The 12,914-nt window shown below is 39.1% G+C and overlaps 1 protein-coding gene across 7 annotated transcripts in view; it reads right to left on the reverse strand.

Moving 5' to 3' along the window:
* Window positions 1-1,233: 1,233 nt before the first annotated feature.
* The window catches only part of celf1 (cugbp, Elav-like family member 1), a 32,878-nt gene continuing 21,197 nt past the window's right edge, over window positions 1,234-12,914 (reverse strand). For 6 of the 7 annotated variants that reach the window (XM_079497981.1, XM_079497979.1, XM_079497978.1 and 3 more), the window contains 3 exons: window positions 11,678-11,821; window positions 10,091-10,235; window positions 1,234-3,812 (listed from right to left, as the gene is read on the reverse strand). In XM_079497981.1, coding sequence (XP_079354107.1) covers window positions 10,108-10,235; window positions 11,678-11,821 — 272 coding nt within the window. In that variant the 3' untranslated portion in view covers window positions 1,234-3,812; window positions 10,091-10,107. Of the gene's footprint in view, window positions 3,813-7,525; window positions 9,339-10,090; window positions 10,236-11,677; window positions 11,822-12,914 lie in introns of those variants that run through there. The other variant, XM_079497976.1, reaches the window with a different exon arrangement.

Here is a 12,914-nt window from a genome sequence, read left to right on the forward strand (position 1 = left end):
ACCTTCAGGACCAAATTCAAGATCTTCCATCAGTGCATCTACAGAAATGCCGTACAGATTCTTTTAAATATCTCACTCAAAACATATATTTTTGACAAAGCTTTTTATTAGGTATTTTAATTTAATTGAGGGGTGATAGCCTCTCCATGTCCAGCTTTTAGTGTGTGTGAAAACACAAACTTTGTCCTAACACAAATATTAAATGACAATGAATGGACAATTTTGATTCATTGTGCATATATAATTATATAATGTATATAATTATAATTATTTTGAGGGGCCCCTCCTATGCCAGCTTTCTGGGTTTGTGTGAACACAAACATTGGCTTGTGATTGGCTGATGACCCCGTAGCGATGATTTGATTGGCTGAGCAAAGTACATATTCTCCAAAAGTGATTGGCCGGAATTACTTTTGTGATGATTTGAATCACTGAGCACAGAATGTGATGTATGATGATGTATGATGATAAGAGCGCCCCTAACTTTTTGAGAGGCGCTAGCCCGTCCTACAGCCTTTGTCCACACGTGTTCAAAATATGCCATGTTTTTCTGTATATTGTTGTGGGAATGTTAAGATAAACGTCAGAAGGTGGATATATACATTTAACATAGCCTACGTATGACTATGTATGTTTAATTCTTTATAACAAATCCAGTGTGGCAGGATGGTGTATGTGATTTGAGCCCCTGCCTATGTAAATTGTGCAGCCTTTTATGGCAATAACCAACATTTGGTGATCCAGATAGGGCCGCTAGATAGTGCAGATAAGAGTCCATGGGATTATGAGATGTATGGGGCGGGTCACCCAAGCATGGATTAATTGCGTTAATGGTTTTTAATCTAATTAATTTCAGAAATGAATTAACATTATTTTGACAGCCCCAATATATATATATATATATAGTGTAGTGAATTGATAGGCGCAGGTAGCAGCTTGAACCCCAGACTCCAACTCGCCAGGGCAAACGCACAACCTATCTTGGCAGGGCTACAAATACAATAGCATTCGAATGGGGTGATGTTCTCTTTTTACACGCCCTCTGCTGTTTGCATCACGATTCAAATTGCAATTGCGATTTAATTGCGATTGAATTTGTAGAAACCAGTTTGAAATTGAATCAATTTGAAAACTCTATCCCCCCCCCACACACACACTTTTTGTGATATCATATGCTTTTATCACAAGTGTGTGTACTATGAAAATTAAGACGTCAAAAACAGACATTTAATGTGAATCTTCTCAACCATTTTATTTTATTTGTACATAAAACAAACCAACCAATCAAACACACAAACAAACCAACTGCTTCCAGGGCCTCTACAGCTCCCCCTACTGGAGACAGCAGAGAATGAAAGCCTTAAAAACAAAAAAGCTCAAACATTCAAGACAGAATATCTACCAACCAAAAAAAAAAAAAACATTATTTTGGCCATCTAAATAAATGTCTACGCCTCACATCAAAACCACAACAATTAATGTAAAACGAAAACAAGAGCAAAAAAAGAAACAAACAAAAAATGCATTTAACTTAATGCAGCAAAAAAGGCGACTTCACAGAAATGTCATTTAAAAAAGAAGAGTTGTACGTGACATGTTGTAACATGTAGTACACATTATCCGTGTTGACGACGGGGAGTTTGGTCTTTGTGTAAATATGTCTTCAAACCTCAACATTATTTGTTCTAGTAGAAAAAAAGAAAATCTGTACACAATCTAAACAGAGTCCAAGTTGATCACCCAACTTTGTACCAAATTAAAGACAAATTAATATCTCACAGGATGCTCTCTAGATTAGCAGCAGAAATACTAGAATGGGGGGACGGGGGGTGTTACCTATTTATTACACAACATGATTATTTACTTACATTTATTCCTAGTTTTTTAATTCTTCAATTTATTAGAATGGGATCTGTAGTTTGTTGTTGCTGAGAACGATATGGATTGTCATTTTTTAATCAGACACTTCCGTGTCTGGTGCCGAGTTTGGTAACGTGTGTGATATTGTAACCATGTGTTTTTTTAAAGGCAGTATGCCCATTGCCCTGTTTACATTGTGGTGGTGGTGTTGTTTACCGATAGAAACACACAAGTGTGGTGTTGTTTACCTATAGAAACACACTACAGTAGCGTAAAAGTATTCATTGTTCTTCTACGTAAATGTAGGGCAAAGTTACAAACTAGTCCTTTAAGTGATGGAACTTTTTAGTCGACTAACTTATACATACCAACTAACCACAAAATAATTCAAATGCCATTTGTTTTCTGAAAAAGAGAAAATGTAGCATATCTTTCAGCTCACAAAGTGGCACTTTGTGAGCTTAAATATCTGCTATATTCACTATTTGTGGTAAGACAAAGGTACAGAGGGTCACACACACACACACACACACACACACACACACACACACACACACACACACACACACACCCCGCATCAAAGTGACTCATTTAAATGTGTATAACGTTGTGTAAAACTAGCTTTACCAAACATAAAACACTAGGTTGGATAATGCAAAAGAAACACCGAATAACCTCACCTCTAAGTCCCTATGAAGGGCTCCCAAACCAGAACGAACACACGCACGTACGCGCGCGCAAGGGAGTTGTGTTTAAGGGGAAAAAGAAAGTGCATAAATATTTGGCACCGATTTTATCCTCTTATTTCCAATTCTATAAACAAATGAACTCTCGTCACACGTCGCTGTGAATTTCAGTGCAGATATGAAGGAAACGTGCGCACTAAACAATATAATTACACTGTGACAAAAAAGAGGTAAAGATAAACTCTGCCCCTTGTGTTGTGTGATTGGTTCAATCCAAGACCGATTGTGATCAATGACGCCATCCGTTTACTGATGATGACATGCATGTGCCTGTGGTGACCACACCCCCAGTGTGGTGGCCACGCCCACTCTGAAAAGACTCATAAAAAAGGGTGATTCAAGTGTCAGTTTTCTTCTTAATAATCTCACTCAAATAGAAAGTCCTACAGGTGTGTTTTACTCATGCTAAATGAAGTTACAAAGTCCTCTCACATCCAACCTAATCATCATAAAAGGAACACTTTTTTTTATATATATATATTTTTAAATAATTTACAAGAAAGAGAGACGGGGGAGGGGGGTACAACTGCACTCACACACAAAAGTAGTCTAGAATCTGATTGGCTGCAGAAACAAACCCACAACAAACCAAAAAAACAAGAGTATATTGGGGCGGGGCGCTGGGACGACTGCTTGTTAAAAATGAAAGAAATAAAGATGACAACGTTGTTCGAGGTTGAAAGATAAAAATAAAACAAAATGTAAATAAAGAGATTTTAGTAAAATCTAGTGGTTATGTCGGCAAGTTCTAGAAAAATAGATTCTCTTCGCTCGTTTTTTATATTTATTTGCTCGTAACAATACTAATGTAATTTTAATACATTTTTGTTTGGCAGTCTCTCTAGCGCCCCCCTCCCCTCCCTCCCCCCTTTAAACGTTGGCAGCACAACAAGAGGACTTAATGGGTAAACAAACACAAACACAAGAAAAAAAAAAGAAAAACAACAGACACAAACCAACAGAGAGGGGGTTGTTGTGACACTGGGGGCTCCACTAGGGGGCGCCAGAGAAGCAGCAGCAGCGTAGAGGAGGAGACAGAGAAGGAACTGACGGAGACGATGGAGGACGATGGACGGACGGACGCCAACATCAACATGCTAGAGGAGGAGGAGCTAACCATGGACACAAACCAATAGGAGGGCAGGAGAGGAGGAGCCAACGATGGACACAAACCAATAGGAGGGCAGGAGGAGGAGGAGGAGAGATCTAGAGGAAAAAACAAACAAAAACAAAAACAAACAGAAACACAAACGGAGACAAAAAACCTAAAGTTAAAAAACGCAACAAACAAACAAACAAACATACAAACAGCAACAACAAAACGACATAAAGGAGGGAGGGAGGGAGGGGGGCAGAGAAGAGAAAGTCCAATGAGTGATGACCTGTGTGTGTGTTGGGGCGGGGTTGTGTCAGCTGTCAAAATTGTATACACACACACACACGCACGCACGCACGCACACGCACGTAAATCAGAGGGGGGGCGGTAGGAGCACAAGCGTCATGCTACCAGTGAACTGAGGTGACATGGGGGGTAAGGAGTTAGGGAGGTGGACACTTTTCAGACAGGGCATTAGTCCGACATTCATCCGCATGTCGGACTAGCGTCTGCTCCCGTGCTTGCGGTTATGGTGAGGTTAGGAGATGAGCAACAGTGAAAACACACGTGAAAAAACACACAACATGTGAAAACACAGCATAGGACAACATTAAACATGTGAAGAACACACTGAAAACAGCACACCACCTCAGCATCCTAAAAGTACCGTGACTCTCTGATAATAATGAGTAACTAGGACAAAAACAAACACCCAGCCAGTCGGTCCAAAAGGAGACATGATGTGATTACAAAGTCCTTTTTATGTGTAAGAATTTAGTTGAACTGGGCTGGTCTGAGTTTAGTTGAACTGGGCTGGTCTGAGTTTAGTTGAACTGGGCTGGTCTGAGTTTAGTTGAACTGGGCTGGTCTGAGTTTAGTTGAACTGGGCTGGTCTGAGCTGGTCTGCAGTAATGGTACATGGTCGTAGCTATTCATCAAACACTCAACAACGTCAAAACACAAGATAGTTGGATATTTAGATAGTATTAACGTCGGTAAAGAGATTAAATAGTCATCTACGATAAGCTTTGCCAAGTTCGGTTGAACTATACATTTCTGTCCAAATAATGCAGTTTATTTTGACAGCAAAATTTGATATAGTTTAGTCATTGTCTTTTGAATAAAATGTAATTTAGTCATCTGAATAGTTTTAGTTTTATAAGTCTGCTATTTTCAGAGTGCAACACCTGTGTGCAACCAAGAATAAAATGACTTCGACTTCTCCACTAGTCCCTCCCTAACATTTTAGTCTAGTTCGTATTTGGTGACAAAATTGACACAATAATTAGTCTTTTAGTCATCATAGCTTCGTTTTGATGTAGTTTTTGTCAGTGAAAAAGGTAGTTGCCGAATATAAAAGTTTTAGTCGAGGAAAATAACACATTTGAGGTTCACATTTCTGTCCGACAGATACAAATCTTTCGGTTTATTGTGGACAGTCACAGAGGGGGCGTGTCTTCAACACTGTCATAGTAACATGGTTTAAATTGAGCTATGATTGACAGCAGAGTGACAATCTCAATTGACAGAACTCTTTGGGTTTTCATTTTGTGCTTTTTTGTAGTTTTTTTAAAATAAATAAATAAATAAATAAATAGATAAATGAATAAATAAATAAATGAATAAATAAATAAAGCAACAAAACAAAACGCACATCACACAGTAGTCTTGTGCTATAATATAATGCAGCTAGCATGCTGTAGGCGAATGCTATGTCCTTGAGGGGGCGCTGTGTGCAACACAAAAGAGAGAGTGTTTTCAACGTGCTACTAAGACTCCACAACCAGGAGCAGGAACAAAAGGACACGTTATATTTCACACACAGATGTCTGTATATTACTTAGTAAACCTTTAACACTGAAGCCTCCGTTTTACCAGCGGTACAATGTTGTGATTCCTTTTGATTTGCACCAAAACATTTTGCAAACCACACCCCCATCGGTTTCATTGGCTAGCACTGTCCTCTCCTTGGTCGAACATGTGAGCCAGTATGTTTACATTATGTGTGGGTGTTGCTACACGACCCTCGTACAAAGGCATCGGGTGCCGAACATAACGGATGTACAAGCACACACTCGTGTGAGCTTGTAGATCAGCAAGTTATCTTTGGCACATTATAACAACTCAGGGCGGTTAAGACCTCTGCTGATTGGCAGTAGTAATATTTACATCATGACACAAAGATGCTTCAGTCCATCTGGAGGGGGTTCTGCATTGACCTAGAGGAGGTCCTCCGTCTAGTTCCTAGCGTTGGACCTTATACCCTGGCTTGGTGTTTTATGTTTCCTGACAATCTATCCATACATTTATTTATCCATACATTTGGGGGGGTAATAGGCACACAATGAGTTAATTTAAATATAGACTCCTTTCCTCCATGTTTTGTCCACTTTTAGCAATTTGTGGAAATTCTCCAAACAAACACACAGAAAAGTGTTTAGCAGCACTGGTGGGTCCTACGCATTGTTCCCATGGAAACAATGAAGGGAGGAGAGGGGCTAATGTCACGATACATGCCAAGACTCCCCACCCTAAAAAATAAATAAAAATAAAAAGAACTGAACTCAACTGTCAAGAGTCTCACATTAGGTTCTACAAAATACTGTTGAAGATTCGTCAGTAACTTTTTCTTTTCTTAAACAATTCAGAGAAATAATTTAGGCAATAAATAGTTTCCTGTCGACAAACAGGAGAAGTAGAAAACCTCTATAAAAATAGAAAATGCATAATAATAATAATAGTTTTGTAATATACATCATCTGGACAATTGTCTCCTGCAACTCTTTTGACATTTCTTTTGATTAGTATTAAAAAAGAAATAAGAAAAGGAAAGAAAAAATACATTTTGATGACGTTTCTGAAAAAATAAAAAACAAAAAAAACAAAATAACATCCTAAATTAAAGCCGATTGAATCCTGTTCAATGTTTGGAGTCAGTTAACAAACTTTAACTTCTTCTCCAATGATAAATGATACTTAAACAGAAAGGTACCACAGCGCCCTCTCATGGACCAGCTGGGAGGGACCTCGCCTAAGAATGCACCCATATGGAAATTCTAGACGGACACAGACCAATATTTAAAATGACTTAATAATTTGGCCAATTCTCGTTCATTTTGTTTTCATTGTTATTCATTCCCGTATTGTGCAGAGTGTGTTATGAATCTACAGCTCTGCAGATAAACCAACAGATCACAGTCAACGAGGTGAACATGGTCCAATACGATATACAGGTGCATCTGTAATGATGCAGATCTATGGCCGATATATGGGTGAATCCGTTAATACGATATACAGGTTAGATTTGGATTACTCTCAATAATTCAACATAAAAAAAGTTAAAATATCAATTTAAATGTATTTAATTGTGGAACCACATTTTTTAAAATGGTATGTACAGGGGGAAATTGAAAAAAGAAAATAGATTAAAATAAGTATCTTTATTCGAAGGTAAAAGTCTATATTTCGGTAGGGTCAAATTATTAAAATACAATATGATAATTTACTGTACTAAATATGTGTCCCTTAGATCTGGTGCAACATGAATATGGTAAAAGTTTTTCCAAAATAGCATACAAATTTCACACAATTTCCAACTCAATTTGAACCAATTCGGTAGAATAACTCATATACGGGTGAATCCGTAACGATAGCGATATACAGGTGAATCCGTAACGATACCGATATACGGGTGAATCCGTAACGATAGCGATATACGGGTGAATCCGTAACGATAGCGATATACGGGTGAATCCGTAACGATAGCGATATACAGGTGAATCCGTAATGATACCGATATACAGGTGAATCCGTAACGATAGCGATATACGGGTGAATCCGTAACGATAGCGATATACGGGTGAATCCGTAACGATAGCGATATACGGGTGAATCCGTAACGATAGCGATATACGTCCGATATACCTCCCTGCCTGCGGCCGGGCGTCACCCTGCCCAGCTGGGCCATCACTGAGGCGTAATGATGACATTACAAAACACCTGGATTCAATTACACATCAACACATCATCAGTACAAACAAAAACAAAACAAAAAGAACTAAGCAATAACAATCCAATAACATGAGATCTAATTCCATAACACTTTCACCAGCAGTACATACAGTGTGTGTAGTGTGTGTTACACATACAGTGTGTGTAGTCAAGTGTGTTAGTGTTGTTGTTTTTTACTAAAGACTGCGTTATACTTCCTTGCGAGCCATGTGTCGCCGCACACTGCAAACAGCAGATATACAAGCTCACAATGCCACGCGTTTGAGCTTGTATATATATATCATTCTCACCAGAATAATAGTTTGATGCGAGACATTCTCAGACATGATTGTCATATCGTTTTATTGGTCAGGCTCCTTTACCCATTAAGAGGTAGAGCTGAGGCTGATTCTACAAATGCCTTCTAAATCAGTAGTTTCACTTTTAAGATTTTTCTAAAATGTTCAAAAATAGCAGATGTACAAGCTCGCAGCGTGGCATGAAATGATGCACTGTGAGCTTGTATATCTCCTATTTCTGAATAGCCAATGCAAAAATCTAAAATGACAAAAATTGCTTTCCCGTTTTGTTTAAGGAAGTATAATTCAGATGTAAACTCTCTACTCACAACAACAACAATAGCGCTCCAGTGGAACAAGCTCGTTTTGCTTCCTTTTCTTTGCCATGGCTTCACAATATCTCTGCATTCATTCATTTATTTATATTATCATTATTAGGGGTAAAGCCCGTATTATGGGTCAAGCCCAAAGTGTGTAGATCCCTCAATTTTGTTATCGTGACAATTCCGCCATTTTAGCAGTTTTGGCAGTTCTTTCGTTTTTCACGAAATTCTGCAATATGGTAGAGAGCCGTGAGGATCCCTCAGGAACTGAAGCTCACACTTTTGGAGAGATACTCTGCCACTATCGGACATCGGAACATCTTCCTTCCTTTCTAAACTATAGTTGATGCATGCAATTTTTGGTTGCCGGGGATTTTTTTGGGGGGGGATTATATATTTCCCAACTAGTCCACTTATAGCCTACATCTTCCTCTTGTAAATGCAGTTAATAATAATAACAACAACAATAATAATAATAATTCCCTTGAGAAAGAAAAAACAAGCAAAAAGGAGCTTGTTTTGTCATTTTCTTGTGTTTTGTGGTCAGTCCATCCATCTTGTTAAGGGCTCGTTAAAGGCTGCTAACAACCTCGTTAAGGGTCTTAACAATGCAGGGGTGGGGCTTGGAGCACAGTTTAAAGCAGAAGGTGTATTTTGGCAAATGGCTGTATAATGTGCAACACATCATAACTAAAAGATATATTTATATATAGATATAGATATATAGAACACAGCAAACTGATGACATCTCAACTTAAATAAAACATTACCATTATTCATCTCAAGTAAAAAAAAAAGAATCAAAAACAAAACAAAACAAAATAATTGCCACAACAGAACGATAATAATAATAAGGATAATAATAATATTAATAGCATCCAGTGTGTGAAACGGTGACTCAACATAAATGTTTGTGTCTCTTTTTGCTGCCGAGTAGCGTGTTTTACAAAACGGAGGAGAGCGATTGGATTGGCTGGGTTGGAGTGGAGCCACGCCCCCTCCCCCGGCAGAGAAGAACCTCCCCCTGAAACGCACAGAGTGGTGAGGAGGCGGAGCCACAGTGATGGACAGGAAGTGGAGTACTGTTTTAGTAGTATGGTGTACTTTGGGTTACTGCTTGATACTCATGACTCAATCACTCCACTACATTTCTGACAAATATTGTACTTTTGCTATTTTCACTCTATAATTGATATGTTTTGAAAATAGCTGGAAAATCTTAGCTTTTCTGGGGGGGAGAGGGATTTCAATACAGCAATGCATCAATATTAAAAACAGAATGCACTTTGTACTCTCGAAAACGTTATATATTTCAGTATTGTAGTGGAGTAATATTTCACCAGGAGTATCTTTTGGGGCGGGTAGAGTTGGGATCCTTTAGAATTTTAACCATTCCGGTTCCTTAACAATTCCCTTTAACCATTCTTATATTTAAAGAAATCAATATCATTTTGGCCTTCATTATATGTTTTTGATAGTTACAAATGCAATCATACAAAGTGAGGTCCAGGGACCCTCGGGCTTACTTGAGGGGGTTCCTAAATGGACCCTTACAGGTCTGTAACTCTGAGAGTGTAACAAATGGAACCAAATGGACCTTTACAGGTCTGTAACTGAGTGTACAAATGGAACCAAATGGACCCTTACAGATCTGTAACTCTGAGAGTGTAACAAAATGGAACCAAATGGATCCCAACCCTCCGGAGAAGGTGGGTGTGGTGTTTTGGGGGGAGGTGAGGGTGGTCTTGAATCTTCTCATACAGCAGCAGAACTCACCCTCAGCAGTCTCTCTCTCAGTAAGGCTTGCTGTCATTCTTGGATCGTTTGAGCTGAACCTTGAGTCTCTTCATGCCGATCTGGAATCCGTTCATGGACTGAATGGCAGCCTGGGACGACACGGGGTTGTCATAGCTGACGAAGCCTAGACAGAGAGAGAGACAGACACACGCGCGCGCACACACACGCACACGCACACACACACACACACACACACACACACACACACACACAGTCAAAGGGAGAAGTACTGAACTGCATGTCCAGGTGCGGCATAAACCTTTCACTTAAAAAAAACCCCTCAAAGTAATGATGTACTGTAACTACTGATATACATATCTTAGATACGACTGGACCTTCTCAAAGTGAGGGCCAGGAAGTGGTGTAGTGTTTTTTTTCCCCCCCAGTACCACGAAACGTCACGCGCACGCATCGCGGCATGCACATAGAACAGCTGCATAGCTGTTCTATGTATCTCATACACTATCTTCAATAGTGTATGAGAGTTTTAGACACACAAACACAAAAGTAGACTTAAAATAGTCAGACAAACATCTTTACTGCACACTAGTGAAACAAAAAAGTTTGCTTTGGAGTTTGGACGAATTAATCTCTACAAAACTCTGATGCTGGCATTCAAAGCAACCAAAGGTATGGCTCCCCCATATCTTGCAAGCATGATTGAACCCTACAAACCCTCCCGCGCACTCAGATCAGCCAACGCAGGAAAGCTGGAAGTACCCTCACTAAAAACGCCGGGACAACGCTCCACACGTCCCAAACTCTTCTCCCTTCTGGCCCCAAAACTGTGGAATGCACTCCCCGTTGCAATCAGAACTGCAGCATCACTCCCAATCTTCCGCCGTAGTCTGAAGACCCACCTTTTCAGACTCCATCATGGCCCATAGCACTTATCCTACCCCCTTAGATAGCACTTTTTAGACTTAGATAGCATTTGAAACAGACTTATAGCATGTCATGTAGACAGCACAATAATTGCATTGTATGTAGTCATAGCACATCATAGTACATATGTATAGCATAGTATAGTATATATGTATATTTAATAGGTATAGTGTCATTATATAGATATGTTCTAGTTACGTTCTTAGCTTACGCATGTTTCTTGATAAATGCATTTTATATATGTGATGTATTCCCATACTTTTGTTCTTGCCTAATGTAAGTCGCTCTGGATTAAGAGCGTCTGCTAAATGCCTAAATTGTAAATTGTAAATTGTAATCTGTTCTTTGATGGAGGAGGAGGCATTCTTCCATGGTCCTTGTTTTGTATATCCGTTTTGTATTTTCTGTGTGTTTGCTGTTGTTCTCTGTGTTTAGCTATAGTGTATTTATTTGTATTCTTCTGTACAGCACTTTGTAAACTCTGAGTTGTAAAATGTGCTTGGATTAAAAAGTGGATTGGATTGGACGTGGATATAATTTACCTCCAAGCACAGTGACACGGTGACATGGAGAGAGCGTTGTGGAACGTGATGGACATTGGAAGAACACATGCAAGTGACTAACAATGCTGGCATCATGTTGAAATGAAAACAAGCCCGAGAAGCCAATGGAGGAACATACCGAAACATTTGCTGAGGTTGGTCTGCTTGTCGATGAAGACTTTGGCAGAGATGACGTTCCCAAACGGCATGAACATCTGCAGCAGGTCCTGGTCTCCAAACTCCTGGGGGAGGTGGTAGATGAAGAGGTTGGCGCCCTCCGGACCTACATGAGAAACACCTGAAGTTAGGACTGTTGACCCACTACACCATGAGAAACAACTAGTTAGGACTGTTGACCCACTACACCATGAGAAACAACTAGTTAGGACTGTTGACCCACTACACCATGAGAAACAACTAGTTAGGACTGTTGACCCACTACACCATGAGAAACAACTAGTTAGGACTGTTGACCCACTACACCATGAGAAACAACTAGTTAGGACTGTTGACCCACTACACCATGAGAAACAACTAGTTAGGACTGTTGACCCACTACACCATGAGAAACAACTAGTTAGGACTGTTGACCCACTACACTATGAGAAACAACTAGTTAGGACTGTTGACCCACTACACTACAACCTAAAGTTAGTAAACTTAATCCCTTATAATATAAATAAATCATTATTTATATATAAAATGGTCAATTTAGACCATTCAGCCATGTTCAACTTTATCTTCATATAATTGGTTCTCACTAATGCTCATTATAAGATGACACCATTTCTGTCTACTCACTCTGTGTCTCATTAGTGGGCTGTGGACCGTTCAGAAACACAGTTTACCAGTGACATCATGAATGGGGAATCCAGGCTAATAGTAACTGCAGGTATTTCCAATTATATGAAGATAAGATATAATATAATGAGCATTGGTGAGGACCAATTATATGAAGATAACTAAAAAACTAAAATCTACAAAATCACGATGATGTGATGTATTGTGCGCTTGTAAGTCTGTGATTTTGATCATTTTTGTGTGATACCGTTCCGATCAACTGAATCAATTAGTGTGAATAACCTCTATAATATGTAAATCACACTAATTGATTCAGTTGATCATTTAAAGTGTTTTTCACATTGATTCTTTGATTCTTAAAAAAAAATGGAAACAACCAATAGAATAATCACAAATAAAATGATTCATAGTTGAAACTCTACATGCATGTCTACCTATTAAAACATTAAAGGCATTGTATGTTCCTTTGTTCAACAGATGGTAAACAAATATTATGCTGTTATGAGTTTTTCCCCTAGCAGACGTGCTGTGATTGGCCAGTAGTCACTTTGATTGGCAGTTGTGCCGAATACTCA

This window comes from Electrona antarctica (genome assembly GCF_951216825.1).
Source record: "Electrona antarctica genome assembly, chromosome: 3".
In the NCBI taxonomy this organism is placed as follows: Eukaryota; Metazoa; Chordata; class Actinopteri; order Myctophiformes; family Myctophidae; genus Electrona; species Electrona antarctica.